At 43.3% G+C, this 25,914-nt stretch overlaps 2 protein-coding genes across 2 annotated transcripts; both read right to left on the reverse strand.

Annotated features, from left to right (window-relative positions):
* Window positions 1–2,749: 2,749 nt before the first annotated feature.
* Window positions 2,750–6,207, reverse strand: TP53RK (TP53 regulating kinase). The gene is given in 5 exon segments (XM_061573419.1): window positions 2,750–3,469; window positions 3,770–3,952; window positions 3,954–4,069; window positions 5,273–5,560; window positions 5,934–6,207. Coding segments are annotated over 5 exon segments (1,137 nt in total). The 5' UTR covers window positions 6,142–6,207; the 3' UTR covers window positions 2,750–3,127.
* Window positions 6,208–9,796: 3,589 nt separating this feature from the next.
* ENY2 (ENY2 transcription and export complex 2 subunit) lies at window positions 9,797–17,908 on the reverse strand. Its single transcript, XM_061573320.1, has 5 exons — window positions 17,776–17,908; window positions 16,956–17,039; window positions 16,500–16,570; window positions 13,902–13,976; window positions 9,797–13,236 (listed from the first exon to the last, which is right to left on the reverse strand). The coding sequence occupies exons 1-5, from the start codon at window positions 17,781–17,783 to the stop codon at window positions 13,160–13,162; spliced, it is 315 nt and encodes a 104-aa protein (XP_061429304.1). The 5' UTR covers window positions 17,784–17,908; the 3' UTR covers window positions 9,797–13,159.
* Window positions 17,909–25,914: the final 8,006 nt, after the last annotated feature.

Consider the following 25,914-nt stretch of genomic DNA (forward strand, 5'->3'; position numbering starts at 1 on the left):
TAATGCATATATTTTTTGCACAAGTGAGCTGTGACGTCAAATCTGTCACGTGACCCGCGCATGTGGAAGCGTCACGCATTGTAGTGTAGTGGGTAGCGCGCCGCGCTACGAACCCGGCGACCCGAGTTCGATTCCCGCTCACGGATACCACCGGTGACGATTATTTTAACCGGTCCTGGGCCTCCCCTAGGTCGACTCAGCCTCAAACGAGTAACTGGTGTGGTGTGTGAACATCGCCACTGGGGAGACAAAGGCGGCCGGGCGTCGTGAATCCAAGTCCCGGGCGAAGCCGGGTAGTACAGCTAGTACCTAATAAATGAAACTGACACGTCAGAGGAAACTTGAGAACCCGGAGAAAAGCCCTCCATGCATGACACACTCTAAGCTCAGCACAGATAGATTAAAGATTTGTATTGCTCTACTGCCATCTACTGGCCACTATGCGGGCAGAGCCTGCATAGTGGCCAGCAATCTCCCAGCCCCAATTAGCTTCTGAGAGCCGGCAAAATAGGGTCATTTGGTTGTATAGATTTGAAAGAAACGGTAAAGTTGGTAAATACATTATAGGTTTTAGTGGCCGTTTTCATAAATAAAATATCAGCGATTTGTCTATACCAGGGGTCGGCAACCAAAATAACAAGAAGAGCCATTTCTTTCCAATTCGGTACAAAATTCAGTATTTCAAGAGCCGCAATGCATCTATGTACATACTGTACATACGTACATATCGTCAAGAAGCAGCCCGTAAAGAGCCGCATGCAGCTCCGGAGCCGTAGGTTGCCGACCCCTGGTCTATACAAAGGACTTTACATCACTGCTTAAATACATTTCAACTACGAAGCTTGTGACACTTAATGATGAATAAGTAAAAATGCAACTCACTATGGTGACAGCTCACTGCGGTCACACACACACAGCTATAAGCCCGTCACCTCTCTCCATTGCATCTCTTTCCCCATCTGCTGGGCAGACTGGTCATCAACGATCTGTCTGTCTAGATGCCTGGCTTCAACCCAGAGTTTTAATTTTTTATAGACGCTGCTCTGAAGCCCTTTGTTGGGTCTGCTGCGCATTATAAAACACAAAATATCAAATAATAATGGAGGTACAGCCGGACATCTCTCCTGCAGGTCTGTCCCAGCGATGCGTTGCTGGGACAAAGTTTGGGTGACAAGGAGCTAATGCTGGATGCTGTGTCCCCCCCTCCTTCCCCAGGAGGAGGTCCAGCATCGGGCGGTGCAGTCAACCCAACTCCACTCCACCGGCAGTGTGCAGCTCCGGGCCTGGAGTTAGCAGTTGGTCGATGCGGGGCCTCAACCAGTGGCACGCTGGCCCCTGTGTCGCGTCAGATTTCCGTCTTGTGTCCATCAATCAGAGATGGTGAGCGGTCCCACGTCAAACTAGGTGGCCGTCAGTCAGAGCCATTCCCTCTACACCTTGGGGTGTGACAGGAATGTCCCTCTGGCTCCACATTATTGAACATATCTTTTGACCACGTAGTTCGTGAAGCCTTCAATGGCTGTACCCGAGGAATTACCATATGGTACAGATACAATAGGAGGCTGATCGATGCCCGGGTGCGGTCAAGGGATGCCTCCCTATTACTCAACCATGTTATGTATGCCGATGCTCTGGTGATTGCTGCTCACTGCTGATGAACCTGGAGCTTGCCACTAAGAGGTGGGGCCTTACCATCAGCCCCACCAAAACTAAGCACCTGCCTGGGTATTTTATACCATCCAACAATCCACCCCAACTCACAATTGGTGATGCGGCGGTTGTGGAGAGATTGCCGAGATTCCCATACCTGGCCAGTGTGCTCATGACCGGCTCCGGTTTAACAGCAGAGGTCTCACCCCAAATCAGTCGAGCGCCATTATCTTTTCATCGCATGCGTTACGCTGTGTGGAAGCTACCTGGTCTCTCGCTCCACATGAAGCTCCAGGTCTTCTCGGCCACGGTAATTCCCTCCCTTCTATACGCTTGCGAAACATGCACCTCCCTAATGGAACATCTTCGCCGGTTAGAAACATTTAGGCTGGCCTGCTAACGATCCATCCTGGGTTTAACCATATGTGTGTGTGCGTCTAAGTCGATGTGTTTCTATGTGTGTGGGTCAATGTCTGCGTGTAAGTCCATGTGTGTGTCTGCCTTTTTCGCTCGAGCAACGCCGGGTACTTACCGCTAGTCTGCAATATATGTTTAATCCAGACACTGAGCACAGGTGCAAAGGTCCAAAACCTCAAGTTGCCAGCAAGACACAGTGCAATAAACGTTGAAATACATAAGAGTTGAGACTTTTCTTGAATTGTGCAAGGTTATGACAGATTGGGAAAAAACGACACTAAGAAGTAATCCCGTAGTCGATCCGTGCTAGCGAAGTAACAGAAACAGAAGTGTTTCGGTTTGCAGCATTGGTGGCTGAATGCAGAGACAGTGTTTTGTATACTGTTTCCTCAAAATGGATGGAGGAATCAAGAAGTTAATGTCATCAGATCATAAACTACAGTAATAATGACAGAAGAGCATTAAAGAGGCAACTGACCCCTTGTGATTGAGTAACTGGAGTGCATCAATGCTGGACCATCAATCAACCTAACTGCATGTTGAATTCTATCGAGTATAGTGATGTAGAACTGGGTGCTCCCCCCCAAATATGATGACAGTGTTCCACCTTTGTCTGAATGTGTGCTTTACAGAGCACCAATAACAGCTGGCATCACATAATCACAACCATAACCACTACCATTCATTTCAATGTTTATTTCTTAAACAGAAAATGTGTTCAGCCAGCGACCCAGCGAGTTTCAAAGGGAAAAATGCGGTGCATCAGTACAGAACAGCCACATTATAACCACAACAGCCATATTCCTTTGGCCGGGACCACTACAGCCTCCCCCACGTCCTCTGCTGCCTCCACCTCGTTATGCTTTACTCCATCATAAACAGCGCCCGTCACCCCCCCTCCTCTGCCGCCTCCCTTCTCCTACTCCTCCGCCACCAGTCACCCCTTCACCCCCTCATCTTTCTCAACCTACTATGGCGTGTCAGTCACTCTCCCTCACCCCTTCCGACTCCCTCTCCACCTCCATTCCTTCGTCCCTCCTCCTCCTCCTCCCTCTCCTCCTCACCCCACCATGGAGCGCTTCCTGCCACGGAGCCGCACCTCGTCGAGTTTAGCGATGATGGGTGCGGCGAAGCGGCCCTTCATCGTCGCCGTGTAGGCGGCGAGCACGGCCGCAAACATAGCCTCCGTGCCAGGGTGGCTGCTCAGAAAGGCCTTCTCCAGCACGTGCAGATCCACCGCCTTGTCCTCCACCAGCGTCGACACGCAGCTCAGCCCAAAGTCGATGAGCGCCATGCGCGGAGTCGGCTGTGGGGGCACGTGCAGCACGGATGGTGCGGGGTGTGTGGTGTTGGTGGCGGCGGTGAGCGATGGAGCATCTGCAGGGATATCTTCTTCACCCACCTTGACGCAGCAGACGGCCGCACACACACAGACCGCCTTAAAAGTTTAACCATGATGCCAGCAATACATCGCCTCTTTTTTTTACAATAACGTCATTGGTTCTTCAACGTCCCCTGTGAAGCAGTATTTTGACGGTCGATAAACCTGCAGCAATAACCAGTATGGCCAAGAAGGCTCGAACCACAAACCTCTGCAACAACAAAAGCAGCACACGCACAACTGCCCGGGCCACGGTACTGCCCCTAACCACTGCAGTGGAATTTCTGAGTGACAGGGGTGGAGGAGAGTGACTGAGCTCACCTGGGGTTGCTGTGTGCAGGGTTCCGGTGAGGCAGCGCCGGCTCCTGGCTCGGGGGATTCCGCTGGCGGGAAGAGCAGCAGCAAGTTGGAGGTGGTGAGGTCCCCGTGCACCACGTCTTGTGTGTGCATGTGCGCCAGCGTGCGTCCGATCAGCACCGCCAAGGTTAGCAGCTTCTCCCCCTGCTGCTGCTTGCGATGTGGACTGCACATACTCGCGCACCGTGATGGCGCTCGCCAGGTCCTCCATGTAAATGCAATGGCGCTCATAATCCACAAAGTAAACCACGGGCGTCAGGATGCCTGCGAGGTCAACAATGTACAGCAATCAATGTGTGAACGATTAAAATGATATGAAAGCAATAATATACAGCCCTTTACCATTCAGGCATTCCACCATGCCTTTCTTCGGCCGTTGGGTTTTTTTCACAATACTTCACCAAACTGGCCAGTGCGGGTTGGTGATGGCGGAACACAAAACTGAGTCAGATATCACCACCGACATAATTCGTGGCCTCGATTCAAACTCACGCCACGCTGGGGTCAGAGCAAAGTGTGCTAACCACTCTGCCACTGCTCCTCCGTGTGTCAATGCACTGTTGGATGAAGTCCCCCCCCCCCACACCATGTTGATTGTGGGGGTTTTCTGAATGTACTTCACCATGCTGTACTTCACCGTGCTGTACTTTACCGTGCTAAGCAATGTGGGTTGGTACAGGAGAGGGCGGATAGGCAGGGTTCAGATATCGCTCGCCACTGATGGTAACCGAAGCAAGCGGTCAATCTCAAGCGGCCGGGTTCATATGGCAGTGTGCTTTACACTCCACCACCAACATATATTCCAAATTATTCCGTTGTATGCTGGTATGTGCCTGTGCCACTTCAAAGTGCACCTGGCCTGGTACAGGCGCCATGGTGATGTCACCGTCAATTAGTGACAAATGGCGGTCTATTGGTGCCACTATGAACAAACCTTGCACAAATCCACATGTTGCCCTAAGGTACATTTCCAAACTTGGTATCGTAATAAAGGCCAACCTTTCCTTGCTGAGTTATGGGCGTGAAACAAAAATGTGCTGAAGTGGATTATCGTTTCTCACGCCAATGCTGGCGGAGAGGCCTCCAATAGGGGGAGCTCTTGGCCCCTCGAGAGGATATTTTGGCCTACTCTTCGACGTTGGCCAAACACCTTGGAAGAGGAGTACCCACCACTTTAGCCAAACACAAGCAACTTGTCGACTGACTGTGATGTACCCATTTATACATCTGGGTGTACAGAGGCTGTATGGTTGAAGAAACTTGCCCCGTTGTTTTCAGCTGACACGCCGGGAGATCGAATCGGATCTAAATGGCGACCTCTGAATTGCACCCCACAGTAGCGATCACAAATCACGAAGCATAGCCCACGCGTATCTGTGTTCATATTTAGTTTGTTGCGGTTGCACCCGACTTAAGAGCCGCATGGCTCACAGGGCCATACCTAATAAATGAACTTGAAACTCTCACCTGCCCTTCTGCATCGCAGCAGAGACCGCACCTCCTGCACAGTACGCCTCCTCGTCAGGCGCCAGTCGAGCTGCGGGTGTCGGTATTTCCTGGGAAACCTCTCCTTGAGCACGGCAGGGCGGCCCAGGAAGGTCCCGCGATAGACGCGAGCCTCGGCCCCCTGCGAGATCAGGGTCAGGCCGGCGAGGAAGGGATCCGTCTCCACTTTGACGGTGCCGCCATCGTCCGCACCGCTACCCTCCTTCCCCTCTCTCTTCTCGCCCTCCATGCAACTAGACATCACTATGTCTGGAGGGAAAAAAATCGTACAAAAAATGCGAGGGAGCTAAGCAATAATCAACAATTTGCAAACTGCCGTCGCCAAACTCAGTCCGCATGGTTAATGCCACTGCTGCTCACTTGCATCATTTACCCGCAGCATTTCACAGATGCACCTGAAACTTCTTTTTTGTGTTTAGTTTGCTGTCCCTTCCCCCGCACCTCCGATAAGCACGGTTGGCTACGTAAGGTGCAAAAGAAGTTCAACATACATACATACATAAAGACATACAAACAAACCACCTATTGGCTCACTCGGCAACCTCAACGTACATATATAAAGGGTGGCCTAAAAGTGAGGGCACATAGGGTTATTAAGATTTCTTTTAACAAACCAAGTGACCTTTGAAAGGGTGAAAGCGACCCTCCTTGAGTATGCGCTGGCAGGATGTTCTTGGCACACCTGTTTCTCGTGACAATTTTCGAGTGGATTTTTCTGGACTGGTAATCACATGCTCTAGCACCATGATTGATGTGGCTTCACTCGTGCTACTTTTTTTTCGACCACTGCGCGGTCGGTCATGCACACTGCCAGTGTCTTTAAAACGCATGATCACTTTTCTGACCGATGAAAATCCAATATTTTTGTCAGGGTGCAACACATTAAAGTCTTCGGCGACTGACCGGAACGTGCTGCCATCCTTAGCATACATAGAAACCAATGAAATGCGTTCGTCCTTAGTCAATTTCCTTTCCATGTTTAAAATGTCATCTGCAAAGGAAGAAGAAAAAATAGATATTAATAATAGACCGAATGTAGACTTAAAGAATCAACAATGAAAGTTTGTTTAATGCCAGTGTTAAAACAAATTAAATAACCCTCTTGTGTCCCAACTCTTGGGCAACCCTGTATGTAATAACCCTTGCTGATCCAATTCCGAGCTCGATGAACTACACCGATTGAAGGAAGTGATTTGTAATTCTCAAACCGTGCACCACATTTAACGAGTGTGTTGAGATAACGTTGACGAAACGCAATTTGTCTTTCTGACATGCGCCCCCCCCCCCCCCCAACAATACACAACGAGTGAAAACACCCCCTATCATCATCACCATGCTGCTTAAAACCCAACAATGGTTTCAAATGTCTGGCCCTCACACTTGTGATGATGTCTAATCGGCAAAAGTGTCCCCTCCCGCACCCTCTATAAATTAGTGAAGAACACAGCGCGAATTGGAACCTGTGGATGAATTGTTTCAGTGAATAACAGTGCATTGGCCATGTCCAAAGTAATTGCTCTACCTCTGGGGGCTGAGTCTTATAATCCGAAGAACACGGTACAGCGGATATATTAACTGGTGTCCCGACGTCACAACATTAGTAATTGTATATTAAAGTGTGTGCATTGTGCAATTAAATACCGTGCAATTGAAACATTTTCCTTGAATAAACAACAGAAGCGTGAATCTTGATTTTAAGCTTTCGTGACTGCAGGAATCTATTCTCGGTGGTTCTTTCGGTAAAGAAAAAATAATCGATCACGACGTTTCGATCGCAACACAAGCAGCCGTCTTCAGGTTTTCTTGGGGTTAGATCTCGTAAATATATAAATGTGTCATTAAACCCGTGACCACCCGACAGAGCGAATTAGTAAGGTTTGTATGTGATGTACCGCAATGGATACCCATAGTCAATTATATACATATATACATTACCCCCCCATCACACCTACCCCTCTATTTAAGAAACGAAACAGGAGGATTTCTCCACAAATCTGGCTGTAGCCTGAAGCTGGTTGTAATTACTGGCGAAACGTCGTACTCAGATTGTAAATGTTGTGGCTTGGCTCTCCAACACACCGGTTAGTGCTGTACTAGTATACTACACTATACACTACACTACTATACACTACAATATACACTACACACTAGTGCTGTACTAGTATACTACACTATACACTACACACTTTACTAGTACACTACACTATACACTACACACTAGTGCTGTACTAGTATACTACACTATACACTACACACTAGTGCTGTACTAGTGGCGAATTGGCCACGTTCTGTTTACTTGACAACCCTCACTAGTTGGCTGTGTCGGGTGGTGGCGGGTTTAACGACACATTTATATATTTAAGCGATCTAACCCCCCCAAAAAACCTGTAACAGAAGTGTGAACTGTAGCTTTAAAGACAATGCATATATTATGTTTGCATGTTTTGCCACATGTACGTGTACTTAATGCAGACCTGATGCCTTTCAAAATGTATCTACAGTATGTTATGTTTGAACATCTTAAACGACTCCTGTTTTATTTCCAGAAAGGTGATAATGGCAAAAAGGTCCCGTAGATATGTACACCGTATTACTGTATCAACTCAAGACGTCTTGCATTACATCCATAGCCACAACACCCACCACGGCGCCTGTGCCAGGCTAGGTGCACCTTGTGACCGTCACGTGGAGTGTCTTAAGGCTCGCTGGCAAGATAAAAGGCATCCCTGTCAACCCCTTATCAGTGCCCTACCTTATTCCAGACCAATTACGGCCTTATAAATATCAACGAAACACCGACACGCATTTATTATTGAAACGGCTGCACGCCGTATGGACATGAAAACTAAATTTCCCTGCACAAGAATACGCTTTAAACCCTATAAGTTGACAGCTACGAGAAGGAGATCACGGAACAGACCCTGATGTGCTGTTGGCCTGCCCGGGTTGGCCGACTTATTGAGACGAACACACAACACGAGCTGCGAATCCTACACGAATCGGCATCCCACGGGGTGGGCCCTCTTACGCATCGCACGAACTGACCAGCGTGTGTGTGAAGTATGGTCAAGCGAATCCCATGAGCGACCGCGTGTTCATAGGGGAAGAGGCTTCATCCGGCAGAGGCTTGACAAACAAAAATATCTGTAAATTATGAAGATGATGAAGCCTCTTGCGGGATTGTGAAAATGCAATGCAGTGGTGACGCTGTGACCCACGTGTTTGTTTTTTACGTGTTGGGCGCGCCGTGATGACGTCACCCATAGGTTGAATCGAAAGTGGATTGTGTTTAACACGGGGAGAGTGGCATAACTCTTTGGTTCTTTCGGTAAAGTCACGTAGGTATTAAATATTTTATAGGTATAAAATACAATATTTTATTTTATACCTATAAAATACTTTAAATTAAAAATAAAGTATTTTCTAAAAATAATAAAATATTGTATTTTATACCTATAAAATATTTTAATAAAATATTTTATTAAAATATTTTTAAATAAAAATTAAGTATTTGTCTACCTACGTGACTTTACCGAAAGAACCAAAGAGTATGGATTAATGCAGTCCACGAAAGCTTCAAATCAAGATACGGGAGGAGTGGTTTGGTGGTGGGTGGAGCAGGGGGCTTTCGCGACCAATATTATCTCAAATAGAGGGGGGTTTGGGTATAGATTGCGTAAATATGAATGTGTCGCTAAACCCACCACCACCCGGCACAGCCAATTAGTAAGGTTTTTCTAAATATGCCAATTGGTTACTTGTCCAGCACACCAGAGTGTTGGAGAGTAAACCCACAACATCATGTAAACCCAACATGTACATTCTGTGAGTTTACTCACCCAACACACCGGTGTGCTGTACTCGTAACGCATTGCCACGTTTTCTTACTGGTAGGATTTTTTTAAAATATAACAATGTTTAATTATTGTAATATAATGGTAGGAACCTACTGGTTATACCAGCCCACGGGATTATTGTGTCCGTCCGTCGTGCATCCAAAAATGGGAGGGGTGGGGCTGGGTGGGGTGGGGAGGGGCTGGGTGGGGAGGGTGGGGCTGGGTGGGGGGTGGGAGTGGTGGGGCTGGGTGGAGAGGGGAGGGTGGGGAGGGGCTGGGTGGGGCCGGGTCGGGGGTGGGGCTGGGTGGGGATGGGCTGGTCACCCCATGGTGCCCTTATAAAACTCAACGTTTAACCTACTCACGCCGGCTTGTGCCCGCCCTCACAGTCGGGCATATTTGCGGAATACACCACGCCGCCGTTGACCCTGCAGGCCATTGACCGAGCAACCCAACGTTCCTACCAGCTCCCTCCGCAGGAATGTTTACGTGACGAAACCTTACTAAATTTCCTGTGTCGGGTGGTGGTGGGTTTAACGACACATTCATATTTATGCGAAGTAACCCAAAAAAAACCTATTATGGAAAACTCAAATTTGCTTGATATATTTTAACGTATATAAAATTATAAGCGGGTTATGTCCACATAGTCTTTTGAAAAATATTTATTATCACAACAAAAGCAGTCAAGGCACAAATGCTTCCACATCCACCAGTTCACCTTCAAAGTAATGTTTCTAAAATGTTAAATTGAAAAATGACACCAATGCATCGACTTACAAACTTAAAACAGCATACATATACAGTACAATTGTACGGGCTTGTAAAGATACGCACGTGCACAACATGCATGTGTTTTTTTTATATTTCGGTGAACTATTTCATGTATACGTTACTTTGGCAGCGTTGTCCATTTTTATCCTAATGCTTGTTTGACGACGGACAACCAATTTTGAGAAATGCAAGACGGAAATAGCAATTCATATTATTTAGCTGCTGATATACATTTCCACAAGATACGCCACTTCGTAGAGCTATAATTTGTGGCCAGGTGGCTTCTGTAAAATAACTAATCGCTCAGTTCGCTTTACTTGGTAAAATTTTCAGTTTTTTTATTAGAACATTTTAGTGATTTGCTTAGTTTTCCTATACTTTGTTGTATTGTTTGCTGTTGCAACGTTCTGAACCCGCCCAAATTGGACATATGTGAAATAGCTTAATAGCTCATCGGATTTGCCCAGGATAAATAAAGAATGATTGTGAAAATGTAGCCCGTGGAAATTAAGTTTTAAAATAAATGTGGAACTTTTTTTCTAACGTACCCATTTTTAAAAATAAATAGCCTGTTGATGTTTGCGTACAATCACAAAACATAAAAACAACATCAACACAACCAATTCAAGATTGTGTTCCAAAGATCCTCTCGGAAATAAAGTATCGGTGTTGTTTAGCACGATGTACAACGTTTCGCACCACGTGCTCGGGAATTCTTCAGGAACTGAACTCGGGAATGGAACTTAGGTGGGTCGAAATGTCCGGACATCTTGCTGAACACCACCCCCATGGCACAACGCAAAACCGCGAAAAGCTGCACAGTATCTTATGATGGATTTAGAAAAAAATGTTTGTGCTGCGAGAATTTATCACAATAAGAAGAGTCTTAATGAATGCAATACAAAATGTTTCATGCAAAGAAGGTCATTCACCAGACGCGTGACCTAAACAATGGCATACCATTGTCTTGGAGATGCATAAAAAAAATGAGATCTGCAAACACAATATGAAGTGAACCATACTAATAAAGTGTCGATCTCCATGTCAGCTGCAATTTTTCAGACGTTAAAACTTTCACATTTGATGGTAAATATTTAAAGACAAGCACAAACAAGTACAATGCACACCTGTAGTCACGTACGTTATTAATGTGTATATGTAGCCCTTTCGTCAAACCAATGCTGGATGAGGGCCTCCCCATGCAATGCGAGCCGTGGGGGTTAATTGACCATACTTCGCCACGCTGATCAGTTCGGATTGAAGGGAGGGGGCATGATCAAGTGAGCAGAGGAGTTTCGTAATAGCCTGGAACACGCATTTTTTGCATGTTTCATATCGGATGTATGCATGGTAATCCATCCAAGCACTTTACTAATTCACCAATTGGAAATTATTTCTATTTTGGAAAACCTCATGGGTTCTTCTTAAGATATCCAGGAGGTTCCTGCTTGGAACGTTGAACAATTATTTTTATCATCAGTGAAACCATATAATTTGTACAAAAGCCACACTTAAAATAGCACGCACAAAACTGAACATAGATTAGAAACACAGACTTCCTCATTGCCTACAATAATCAATTCACGAATCACATAGGTCATGGTTCTTCAACTGGATGGCCAGACCAGAGGTGGTTCGCAAAGGACTCTTGAACCCTTTTCAAGTGGCACATCCGAGCCAAGCAGGCATGGGGCCCTCGAGGTACAGGTGGCTTTCTAATTGATTTTCCGTGTCAGGCTGAAATCAAACCACAACACGCTGACCTCAGAAGACATCCGATTCTAGCTCGGAGCCACCAAAGCAAGGGCAGGGGTGGGGATGATGCTGTTCATTTGCACACGACATCAGTCAGTTGGTACACTGGAAGGACACGTTTCGCTCATTGCGTTTGACGGCAATGGCACGGCTCGACTTCTGCAGTGGAAACTCAACCTGTCACCTCCTCAGCTGTGCCGCGCTGGTTTCGAAATAGTTCTGGCGAACCTTGATTGTACGGTGGAAAAAAATAGGTATTGGGAGAGTGGCATGGCGAGCAATGACCCACTGAAAGATGACTCGCATGACACAAAAGTGAAACAGATAAGAGAGATGAAAGAAAGATTAACAAGAGATAGAGATGGGAGAACTGCAGACAAGCAGTGAATATTATTGAGCTGGAGATGAACGCAAGACAACCAAAAGACAGATAAAAGACCCAGAGACAAGAGGTACAGAGTGACCAAATGTACAAGTTATGACGTGACATAAGTATACGTGACATATGAAGTCACGTGACCCACCAGCATATGCCAAACTTTCAATTTAAAGCTTTCGTGACTGCAGGTATTCATCTTCATGGTTCTTTCAATAAAGTCACGTAGAATGGAAATAAAACAATAATAAAACATAATAAAATAACTGTCTTCTCGACAGACCTGTTCTCCAACTTAGGACGGCTGCTTGCGTTGTGGCCGAAACATCGTGAGAATTATTTTATGTTTTATTTTTTCCATTCTACGTGACTTTACCGAAAGAACCAAGAATATGCCAAACTTGTCACAGCCGGTCTGAATTTATTGTTTGAAGAACCGACATAGGAGATCTGCCTGCCCAGCCTCCCTTTCCCTAATTGCACCAACACAAACCACATATAACTGGAAATGTTGAAATCCAACAAAGACTACTTAGTTCCAGAACATGCATTTTAGCAGAGATGAATAGATTTACAGACTCTTCAGTTCACTGCTTGAACCTTTGGATTTCGTCACCTATTTCAGTGATACTGATGATTGTAAAGCACCATCACAGGAAGGCTTTCAATCTTGGAATCATCAGAGCAGCACTGGAGATTGTCTTGATGAGACCAATGCACAGATTATACAGAAAAGCCTTAAATGTCCTGCGTTTACCTGCATGACTTATAATTATTAAACATTAGACTCAAACTGTTAATTTGCGTGAAAATGATCTTAACTGCTGCTACAAATCTTTAACAACAAATTAAATACCACAACCAAATTATGAAGCTTAAAACACAAAGTTGGAGTGCCTTGAGCACGAGCTCGTGAAAATCATGAACATTTAACATCCATTTTGGCTTTGTTAATGGTACTTTTATTGCTTACAAAAAATGACTACGTAAAAACGTCACATGGACACACGGGGTGCGAACTGCACAAGGGAATGGTGGCATGAGCAATACATTATGTGAGGCAACGCTCTAATCAACATGTTGTGGTACGGAATTGTTGGCAGAACTCTAAAAGTTAGTATTTTGCGCCAAGAAAGCACGAATCCTCTGCAGCAGCTCCTTCTTGACATTGTCTGGCACCAACGCTAGGTAAATCAACGGAAAAAAACACGTTCACGTTACTGAACATTATAATTAACGTACACATCCTGCAACGTATAAAAATCATATTTGATAAGTCTGTGGTTAATGGAATGATTATTTACGTGATTGAAAAGCTCCACAATTAGAAGGGTAAAAAATGAAGGAGAAATTAATACAAAACATCACATGCTAACCATGCAAGATAGCTTGAAGTATGTTTTCCCTCTGCTTAAGATCGTCAATAATTTGCTTTAGTTTGGCTTTTGGAGAATTTGGCATTTACACTGAATTTTAAGAATCCTAAGTATGGTCTGGTGTGACTATTACTATATTATTATTTACGGCCTTATGTCAGTGTGCAAACATCACCTTTTCACACACACTGTGTTCAATCTTAATTTTAGAACTGTCGTATGCTATTATTTAATTTAATTTATTATTTTATCTTTAGACGTGACTTAACCGAAAGAACCAAATATTCACACACTGTGTTCTTAACCTCTCGTACATTTGCTCAATTCTAAAGCACACTAAAGCATTTTCCCATGTTTACAGCAGTCTGCGCTTTTAAATATGTCCAGCATCCCTCATTAGGCGACCCTCAGCCCCCAGTGAGTCAGGTATACGACATTGTACTGCACTACCAGAATGCAGATTTAGCACAAACCTCGGCCTTTTGGTGTGATTTCTGAAATTAAGTCCTCCACTGTCACATGTTCAAGTCCCTTGTCTCGAATGACATCTGTAAAGGTTACAAAAAAAGGTTGGCAATAATTTTCATAACAATACTTAGGCACCATTGAAGAATGTTTATTGGTCAAAAAAACTATTCCCTGTATACATTTAAGCCGATGTAAAAACACGCTGTGTGGAGTATTAGTGCAGTGGTTAACGCACTGCATAATGAGGTCCTGAGTTTGACCCCTGGTCATGGCTATCACCAGTGGCTTTGCCTAAGCTGCACTGGCCAGCATGAGGTATGGTCAAACAATCCACATGACCATCACAATATGGGGAGGGTCCTCATCCAGCAATGGATGGACAAAATGGCTAGTACATGTACATGGAGAGATGTACGGTCATGTTAAAGTAGCATCAAAAAGAGCAGAGTTTGTCTAAAATGTCTTGTTTAGCTTGGCCACTTTTATATCGCATATTTACAGGGCTTGTATTGTTACAGTACAATTTGGATTTTTTTTAATAGAATTTCAACACCACTGCATCTCAAGATACTTTACAAAACAGTCCGACGTGTTCTTTAAGAAGAACGGGGATACTTTTAGTATATTTTGTCTGACATGTTTTGTTTCATGCAGCCACTTGTGCACTGCATCCTTAAGAGGCTTTCAATTTTCTTATAAATCACCTTTTTGTAAGTATCACATCTTTTTGGAGCTAATCTCTTTGTTAACTAGATTTTGCATAGCTGTTGTAGTTTTTTTTGTTCACTAACGATTTTGATCGTTTTTACTCAACACATTACTCGTAACCTATTTTTATCGACTTTAAAATCACACTAGAGCCATGAAAAGTTAGGATCAATTTAAATTAATACGGCACACATCGTAAAGGTTTTAGTGTTAAAAGAACACAATAATGCTGCCCTTTAGTGGCGTGTCTTAAAATATGATTCGACTTGGGAAATGTGAGCTTTTAATGAAGGCCATATCACACTAACAACAAAGCAAGCATTCTGAAGTATTAAACAGTGGCAATCCCTGATTTCATGTAAATCTGTACAAGGGGATGCGTGGCCAAACTGCAGCTCCCAGATAGATCAAGTGCGTAATATAGGTTTTTGGGTCAGATCGCGTTATTTATAAATGTGTCGTAACCCTCCACCACCCGACACGGCCAAACAGTAAAAATGTGTCACGTTTTTCAAAGGACAAAATAATTCACTTCTTTAGCCCACCGGTGTGTTGAAGAGAGAATCAACAGACATTTTAAAATTTGAGTACGACGTTTCGCTGGTAATTACTATCAGCTTCAGTGGGCAAGAATGGTGAAGCTCTCCTGTTGCTCCCGGTGTTAAATAGAGCAGCAGCAAAAACCATATTAATAATATCGGTCGCAAAAGCCTATGTGTTAAACAGATCAAGTACGGCTCGATTGAGAAACAGTTCAATTTTAACAACTCGTTACTTGTAACAGGAAACATTGTCGGAAGCAGGAGTTACCCGGGGAACTCTCCCCTGGCAAGCGGGACCAGGAGAGAGTCATCCTGGTGCGCTCCCGTCGAGCAGCACGAGCGAACCAGCCGCGTGACCACAGGGTGTCGTTCACGGCTCATGGCCATATTAATACAGTCATACCTCGGTATACGACCGCTTTGGAATACGTCGAATTTGGTATACGTCGTGTTTTTACGAGAGAAAAATGTCTTGGGATACGACGTCTTGCTTGGGATACGACGCGCTTGCAAGAACTTGTATGGGTCGGGATGAGTCACCGCGTACCCGCCGCGTAGACCCCGTTCACGACTCCTCCCCTTCCTCACCACCATCCTCATAGGCTATCAACTCCTCTCAGCAAGGTAAAGTGATGTTACATTGTATTTTTATTTAAATTTATTTTGATTTATTTATGCATTTATTTTAATTTATTTATGCATTTTAGTAATAAATAGTGTCTAAATTATTTTATACAACCCCATTAATGTATAATATGCCATAGAAAATATAATTTCTTATACTCTGGAACGGATTATTTCCTTCCCCTTTATTTCTTATGGGAAGAATTTGTTTGGTATACGTCATTTTTGGTATAAGTCCTACCTTCTGGAACGAATTAACGACGTATGCCGAGGTACCAATGTATTTGGGAATGGGGTTCATACGGTGAGCAAGTATGACCATCTTTACCATATATTACATACTTCCGTGTTTACTTTTTTCAAGCAAAATAATATTTCTTAAAATGTCACTCCTGTAATCTATAAAGATACTGCTTATATGTATGTGATGTGATCAGATACATGTGAATAGTGGCTCTATAGCACTTAGAACAGCTGTAAAAATTACCCAGACGTGGTTAAAGTTTGGTCATGCACTTGCCAAACCCACCGATGTAAGCAGTAGGATGAATTTTTTTTAACCCTCCTATCGCGTGCTGATTTTCAAAGCACATATTACTTCAATGCTCCCACGTATATACTCCTGTTCCTCAATCCAGACTGACCATCATGGTGAAATATTTTAAAATAACACATTTGACCTGGAGTGAATTGATATAGGGCTGTACATGTACAAAATTATGTGCAAACCTTTGCAGTGAGCCCGCAACTGATCTTTCCAGCCACACTCCATCAGCCTCGTTTTCAGAAGCTCCTTCAAACTGCCCACACATACACAAACAATGCAAATAATTGAAGGTATTAAAATCAAATCATTTATTTCTTAAGGATGCCACTGTGGTGTAACGGTTACCACACTGGATTGGCAACCCAGAGGTCGCTGGTTTGATTAAATCTCCCAGGAGGGTAGTTAAAATATTGGGTGCACAACAGTCGATAGGCAGGTGACGTGGTGGTAGGGATAAAATGTGGATACTCCAACTCTTCCAAAACATCTGGCCACCATGGAAGATTATGTCAAATATCCTCTCGAAGGAGTCTTGTTGAGGTCCGTCTAGCGAAGGCCCTTCTGCCACAAGTCGTGTAAGAAAAGCAATAATTGTGGAGTTGCATGTTTACTCTTTCCCAAGTTTCTGCTGATCTTACCGTTCCCTTTCTCCAGTCTCTATGAGCTTTTGATTTATGGCTGCCCTCATCTGGGCATCTTTGCCCAACTTGCGATCTGAGAAACTGTCGACACGCATAACAGTTGCATGCAATTAGGATTTGCGTAACACACACCTCATTAACATTAATGTACACATTCTGTAAACCACAACAGACCATTTGTATATTCTGTAATTGAGGCTTGTCTTCTCTTACAATCTTCCCGACTCAACAATTTCAGTCGCTCTGCTCAATCGCGTACAGTGGTTTGCCTCAACCCAGTTGATGGCAATTCCTCGTTCTCATGGCAGGGACCGATTGATCCACGGCACGACCACTTCTGACTCATCGCGATGCTACTCGTGTTATGACCCCAGTGCTGAATTATCCGAGGCAAAAAATGTCACAGCCTCCACGTTAGTGTGGCAAGAGAAGTCCATCCATAGTGCACCAGCATTGAAACGTTAAACTGTAGGTAAGAGTGACGGATTATTGTCGCAAAAGTAGCAGCAGCAGCAAGCTTACGACGTTCACACTGTATGCGTTTTAATAGTTAGAGTTGAAGATTGTATCACTAAGATTGTTACAAAAAATATTGCTTTCAACCAGACTCTGCGCCTCGACTAGCACGGCCATGCTCCCTCCACCCCGCGTCCTGCGATAGACTAAATCAAAACAGCTTTTCAGCTCGCAATAAACGCGTACCAAACTTGTGAACAAAGGACACCGAAGTGAGAGATTAATAATCAGAGACGAGCGCGCATAAGAGAAAGTGTTAATGTTTAATAACGCCGTTGCCGCCGGTAACAGAAACACTTACTCGGCCATGACGGGAACGGTGGCCGAGGAGGGCGCGGGCTTCAATTGTGAAACGCGTTTCACGTGCGCCCGAATTGTATCGGGCGGCCAATATGGACACGAGAATCACCCCAGGAACGTCATTAACGCTCGTGACGTCAGCCCCCACTAATTAACATTCATTAGCGGGTGCCGCCCTCAAAATAAACGCAGTGGTAACTCCTGCAATCTCTCATTTACTTGATACAGCTGTCGTGGCTGTGACGGTACCACCTGAAGACGGAAGCTTGTGTTGCCTCCGAAACGTCGTGATTTTTTTATTTTATTTTACTTTTTAATGTTTTTACCTACGTGACTTTACCGAAAAAAACCTAAGAATATGGACACCCCCCACCCCTTCTCATTAATAATTATGAACGGATGACGTCATTACACAAGCAGAAAGGTGGAACGGAAACGTAAATTTGTTTAGGCACAATTTGCTTGCACTTTTCCAATATTATAAAGAAATAAAAGCGTCACCTAATGTGACGTGCCAACAACGTCTGTACTCTTTCGGTAAAGTCACGTAGGTAAAACAATAATAATAGAATAAAATAATAATAAATGAAAATAACTAAATTAAATCACGACGTTTCGGAAGCAACACAAGCAGCCGTCCTCAGGTGAAGACGCTGTCTCCCCGACAGACCTGCTCTTCACCTGAGGACGGCTGCTTGCGTTGTGGCCGAAACGTCGTGAGAATTATTCAATTATGTTTTTTTATTATTATTTTATTACTTCCCTTCTACGTGACTTTACCGAAAGAACCACGAAGTTGGAACGACTATTTCTGGTTTTGTAACGCCAATTTCCCCGTCTTTGTCGAGAGTTAACCATACAATGAATTCAACGCCACATCGCACAGCATTTCCTGGCTTCGTTTCCTTCTGTGCCACGTCTAACAAGAGGTTAGGTCAACTTTACGCTTCCAAATTATGCTGTTTGCAACTCCGGCGAGCTTAAAGCTGAACATAACTACGTCTCAGAACACTGCACTTAAGGGGCCGTCCATAAATGACATCACGCGATTTTGGACGATTTTTGACACAAGCAATCATCAGGTGATGATGATGATTGCTTGTGTTGCCATCGAAACGTCGTGAGAATTTTTATTGTTTTATATTTCCCTTGTACGTGACTTTACCGAAAGAACCAAGAACATGAATCCCTGCAGTCACAAAAGATTTAAATCAAAGTTTAGTTTTGTTTTGGAAACGTGTTGCACATTACCTTGAGTCCAGATGTGTGAAGGTTCTGCAGTAATATCCGCGAATAATTTTGCAACCGTTAACATCATGTTATTAGCAAATAGGAGATGGCTATTTATTTTTAGTCAGGACACCATCCACACGCTTGGGCAGAACACCTCCCAGAAGAGATGATGACCTATCGGCTCAATAATAATGACCTCGTGGCAGCGAAGGAATAAAATATGTCCCAGAGATGGGGCGATTAATTCACCCGTGCGCTGGGCGGACTGTTAGTTACATTGCAGCACCCTGAGATCTGGTAAAGAACTGGGGGAGGCCTTCATCCAGCAGTGGATCGATCAGGGCTAATGCTTGCACTTTAATGTAGGCTACACACAAATACACCGGGACTTGTATTTTGTGACATCCCCCAAAACAAACACAGAAAGCAATTGCGTCCGCCTTTCCACTAGATGGGGGTAGGTTATAATCCGTGCAACTGCAATCCGTGAGCGATGTCTGTGCACTTGAACTGAGACCTCCGTCTGGGTTACGAAACAGGACATGGCCATCGTGGTGAAGCAAGGCCGTAATTAGAATATATATTGACACATCCCCCCTCCCCCCGCAATATTCAAATATGCTCAAAATGTCCCCCCCCCCCCCAATATATTGCTATAAAATAGATTTCTGTTCATATGATTGTGGTTATGGTTGTACTTTATGAATCCCTAATCTCTGTCATTACATACAATGAAACGAAAAAAGAAAAAAAACAGAGCAATGTAATGCAATACACTATTAGACATTGTAAAAAATAAATAAAAAGTCCATCCTATGTGTTAGTGAATTTTTTAATATTTTAGGCAGGAAATTCGTTTTCAAATTTCGATTTTTTTTTTCTGGGGGGGGGGACCCCCAGCCCCCCTGGAAGATTTGGTCCCCCCCAATGTTGACTCCATGGCTACGGCCTTGTGGTGAAGTATGGCCAAACAACGCTCGTCGCCCACACGGCGTGGCACAGCTGGCGTGTAGCAGTTGATGAACACGCGGTATGTGCTTTGCTTAATGATTGTTATTAATATCCAAAAAAAGAATGTGATTAATTAGTCCGAACACTCAATTAGGTTATAGAGTACAACACATTGTGAACACGTAAGTTTCTATCATATTGTTTTAATGAAAATATCACAATCACATTTAAAATATCGCTCACGAGTCATTGTCACGATGCTCGCATTTTACAACACGTTGGCGACGTTATAGTGAAACAACGTAAATAGAAAAGTAAAATAGCGGACTATATTGCACGATTTGAGGAGTGGTGCGGTGATCAGCGTAGTGATCTCAGAGACCCGGTGACCCGACTTCGAGAAAGTCACGTTCACGTAATGACTGTTAAATAAAACACATTCATGCGGAGGGAGCTGATAGGAACGTTGGGTTGCTCAGTCAGTGGCCAGGGTCAACGGCGGCGTGGTGTATTCCGCAAATATGGCCGACTGTGAGGGCGGGCACAAGCCGGCGTGAGTAGGTTAAACGTTGAGTTTTATAAGGGCACCATGGGGTGACCAGCCCATCCCCACCCAGCCCCACTCCTCCCATTTTTGGATGCACGACGGACGGACACAATAATCCCCTGTGGGCTGGTATAACCAGTAGGTTCCTACCAGTATATTACTATAATTAAACATTGTTTTATTAAAAAAATCCGTACAACTACAATTTATATTAATTAGATTTTTTTAACACAATTGCGTCATTTCGATTCTAAGTTTTGGAACCAATCGTGGGGGTTGAGTCGACTCCATTTGGTACCGAAATTAAGAGTCGATTCGGTTCAGAAATGTATGTTTCTCCAAGCAAAGCTCATCGTTGAGTTATACAACTCTCTCTCTCTCTCTTTCCTTTTCAAGGGAGCCCGCCCAGCGTACAAAGTATCACACATTACAAAAAAACAATGAAAACAATATCTTAAACATGAATATGTCCACATTCATCTACATTCACATGTTTATACTTGGTGATCTCAACAGTGTCTGTGTACTGGAGTAAAACACTAAGTGGTCATCCGGAGAGTAGACATCTGCAGGTGGTACTTGGTCCAACGTGCCGACAGATTCTTCAGGAAATTACGATTTAGGTTGTACCACGTGTTCATCTTCTTGGTTCTTTCGGTAAAGTCATGTAGAAGGGAAATTATAAAATAACAAAAATAAAACATAATAAAATACAATTCTCACGACGTTTCGGCCACAACGCAAGCAGCCGTCCTCAGGTGAAGAACAGGGCTGTCCTCAGGTGAAGAACAGGTGTTGTTCGACATGATGCGCGCGATCTTTCCATTCCACGTGCCGGAAGATTAATTGGGAATTCAGTTCCGCTTCACGTGTAGGGAACCACTTGAGAAATTCAGTTCCGTTCCTGAGCAAGTTCCCAGCACTTGGAGAGAAACGTCAGACATCATGCCAACCAGACATCTCACCCGATAGCTGTCCAGTACTGCCTCCAATTAGCCGTCATTTACGTAGTTTTCTCTTTTTTCTGCGAATGGAAGATTCTGCTTTCTTAAAAAAAAAACCCCCGTGGTGTTCCTGTTGCAGACAACACCTTCCTCCCCCCCCCCCCTCTGCTGGGGCATTAATTGTGTCCTGACGGGCAAGGCTGGTCGTGGTCTGTCGTCGGGAAAGTCTTCAAGCTGTGGGGCTGCCGTGTGAGGTTCACAACGCCGTGCCGCTGCTTACTGGCTGTAATGGACATCTCTTCCCCCTCGTACAATTCTCTAATTGGAAGAATAAAAAAAAACACTTCACAGTTTTGTTAGCTTCGCTATTGTGTGTTCGCAAGTTAACGTATCGTTTTAAAGCTTTTCATGACTGGCAGCTTTGTACAAATATAGGCTTGCAGTTCGCGTGTAAGTTATTGAATTATTCATTGCCCACCAAATATTTTAATTTGCCTCGCTAATTGTCCTAGAAAGTCGTGCTTTATTATGTTGACCCCTCTCTCACTCTCACATTCCGCTATAATTGCAAAGGGCACCAGGAGCATTGGTTATGATAATTGTGGTTCGGTACATGCCGGGTGATGCAGCCCAATTTCTTCCCGATGAAACTTCAGCATCTGCTCCGCCACATCATCACCACCACCATGTCCAGCCATTGTGTCAGTCCACTGCTGGATGAGGGCCCTCCTAAGGCCATGTAGGTCGTGAGGCTTCTGTGACTTCAACCACGCTTGATCATGCAAGTGTGGCTTGGTGACATGAGTGGAGGAGGATGATGAGGGGCCAAAACCGCCTCAGATATCACTCGCCACTGATGTTAACCCTGGCCCAGAATCATCTTGCCACACGAAATAAAAAGTGGGGCCACGGTGGTAATGGTGGCGAGGAGGGAAAACATTTTGATGAACGGCTATTTTGTTGTTGTTAACGTACTAGCCATTTGATTACAATGCAAGAAATTACTAATGTTTGGACGTGACAGGCAAAGCCACGTACTTGACACACATGGACCTGAGATCAAGTCTATTTACAGGTAATTAACTATTGAATACCAACCTTTTACTAGCATTAGCCAACGGTAATTAAAAATGCATTGAAAGCGATTAAAAATGCAATGGATTCTCAAGAAGAAAATGTCATTATAAGAGAAAAGAATGGACCTCGAGATATTATTACTCCAATCCACGGGGTACACACACATACAAACATGGTGTATGTATGCTGATGTTCTCTAATGCATTTTTTCCCCCCCGAACGCAGTTATATATTTGTGGGTGAATGCATTTTTGTTACAATATACAGTGTTATTATTTGACGTGTATATAAATCTTATGAGAGGTTATTGTGACATGTCTGTTTCCAAAGGACGCCATCAATATTTATGAGCCTCTGTTATTATTCATGAGAAAAATTTACATATTAATAGCATGGCTTCACGGTTGTTCCTGTTTTATCTTTGTGCTATGCTTTTTTTTGATAGATGATTAATGTGAAGAAACTGTCGAAAATTTATTTTTTTTGCAAACTATTCTGCTTCCCCGTTTCTTTTTATTTTTTGTTAAATTTTTTACTCCCATTTTCTTCTCTCCTTTTTTGTTAACGCTTTCCAACCAAGGTCGAAAGCGTTAATGCATTAGCCGCGTCCGTCCGTCTGTCCATCTGTAATGGTGACGGGGGTTGGGGGGTAACTCTCATAAAGATAATCCAAATATGAACAGAATTTAATTGTCACGTTGTGGGTTTTTTTTCGGGACTTAAGCCACGAAAACTCGCCGATTTAAAAAAAAACAGCGCTAAAAGGATTTAGCATTGCTGGCCAAGGCGATGACGTCATCTCACGTGACATCATCTTGTTGGTTTGCTAGATTGAATGCATCGGAAAAAAGCGTTCGAGAAAGTCACAAACGTACACGACCTTCTTCGACGAAATATTTTTTCCCCACCACCCCACCTTGCTGTGGAAAGTTATCGTGTGGATTTTTAGGGTTATAAAGGAAATCGTTTGTAGATGTGATTCATTTTTCAGTTTTCGTAGGAAGAAGAACAATAACTTTCTAACAGAAATATAAGTGTAATAAAGTTCGTTATGCATTTTTTAACTGTCAATTAATTTTATTACCCAAAAAAACCTTCGGTACAATATATATGCAATGTCATAATACATTAGTGTATGGATGCACATTTCAAAGCTATTCAACATTTTATATCTCAACCCATTAAACAGCCTTCCAACTTCACTTACAGAAGAAAAAAAACCGGCCCAATTACCATATTCAATTTTTCCTTAACAATGTCAGCATCTTTGAAGATTCTATATGTTATGTTAAGATGACAAGGCTGAATTAAAATTACAAGAACACTTATAGTAATTGACAGCCCTTTGTCGGACCACTACTGGGTGAGCGTCCTTTCACAACATCTTCTTTGACCATACTTCACCACGCCGGTCAGTAGCCAGGGGGGGGGGGGTGAGGCAGGTGGAGACCCCACAACCGGCTCATACATCACTTGCTGCTGGTGTTTGCTATTAATCGAACTCGGACTGCCGGGCAGGATACTTTACTTTTGTTAAAATAAGACATTAATATTGTGAGCAGAAACATTTGATAGCAGTCAATGGTTGTTGTGTGGTCTCTTGCAGGAAAAGAAAAAAGTGACTTGCTACAGCACAACGAATGTTGCTCGCTCTAATTAGTCAATGCAGCGCACATTTTAATTCCCTTTTTAAGAAATTACATAATGAAAAAACAAATCAACATCAGTTTTGCGTGAGGATTCGGTGGGTGGATTGTTGCATCGTAGGGTGCTAGGAGGTAGCGGTCGCTTGCGAGAGAACCCTCATCCAGCAGTTGATTGACCATGGCCGATGATAATGGCGATGGAAAAAAAAATCGATAAAAAAACCGTACGTTACAGACTAATATTAAATATCACGAATAAAATATCCAGAACCCACTGAAGAGTATGTGTGCAAGTTGGATTATTTTCCACATTTGCATTACGAGATTGACATTTTTATTACATTTAAATAGGTCCTTAAATGTGAAAGTTATCATTTTTTAAATTTTAATTTAGATTCTGATCCCATAAGTAATACTGCTTGCTGTATATAGATTTATATAACATTTAATACATATATTACTATTATTATTTTCATTTGTGCAATTCTTTATGAATAATTCTTAAATGTACGGGTAAAAAAAACGCTAATAATAGTAATAAATAAATAAATAATCCGCCTGTTTAAATGCTATGTATCAAGCTAAGCAGTGTGAAATTGCATATATGATGTCAATAGAAATATGTGCACCGTTATATATTTAGTCATATATGCGTAGCAACATATTTCCTTTATCGGCCATGGAGCAGTACAAAAAGAGACATTCTCATCAGGCAGAGTGAAAATAAAAGGACACATATACGATGCATTTTTACTGCAGATTCATAGATTTTTTTTTATACAGCAGTAGAATGGCATTTTGTCAAGAATTCTTCTACTCATACTTTCGCTGCTTGCTGAGTTAATTTCCCTGTGACACTTTCAAACACCGTCAGATCTTTGTACGTGTATGACCCATTGCAAATGTTAATGTTAGGCAGCAATGGTCTCTGATTGTGGTTGTTCGTTATCCTTTTAGCGGATTGAAAAAATAATATTTTCGGATGCACTCTTTATTTCATTATTTTTAAAGGACTCTATCGCACATTCCTGAATTGTAATAAACATTGTTTCTGAGTAGATTTTTTTTAAAGCTTCCTAATTTCAGCAGCCACTCGAGTGTGAAATTAATTCAACGGAGCTGGGATCGGCGAGCGTTTATCAATTTTAACGGAAATTTCCCCGCAAAAAAAAAACAATGAATAAATAATTGTATTTATAAAATACATTTTCAAATGACAGACAGTGGTGGGAGGGGGAGAGGGCCGCAGAAGCACACTTTTGAAGCGTTATTTATTTTTACATTACGCGTCCTTCTATAATTCTCCAAATACACCGCACACACCCATTATATGCGGACATCACATTAATATGAACATGAAATTCCATTATTTGCAACATTATGGCTTCGTGTATTATTTTTTTGTTGTTGTTGCCTGGATTTTTGAAAGCCCGATAATTTCAAAAGATTGCATAAAACCCCTAGAAAAACTGGTCTCTTGCAAACTTACCATCATGGATCTTGCAAATGCCTGTCAGTATACATGCAATTGTGTCAAATGCTAAACACAGTCTCTGTGGGGCATTGTCAGACCTTGGGTTAACTTATTCCACATTCCACACACCTTACTGAAACACACTGGTGGACTGGTCAATTTTGTAATGTGTACTTTAATTCCAAATTTATACCAAGATAAATATAAAACAATGCTTCTCTGGGATGAAGGCCTCTACGTGCCATGTTGGTTGTAGGGTTGTATGACC

The sequence above is a fragment of the Lethenteron reissneri genome, chromosome 52, assembly GCF_015708825.2.
Source record: "Lethenteron reissneri isolate LAM-NWPU_2019-01 chromosome 52, ASM1570882v1, whole genome shotgun sequence".
Classification (NCBI taxonomy): domain Eukaryota; kingdom Metazoa; phylum Chordata; class Hyperoartia; order Petromyzontiformes; family Petromyzontidae; genus Lethenteron; species Lethenteron reissneri.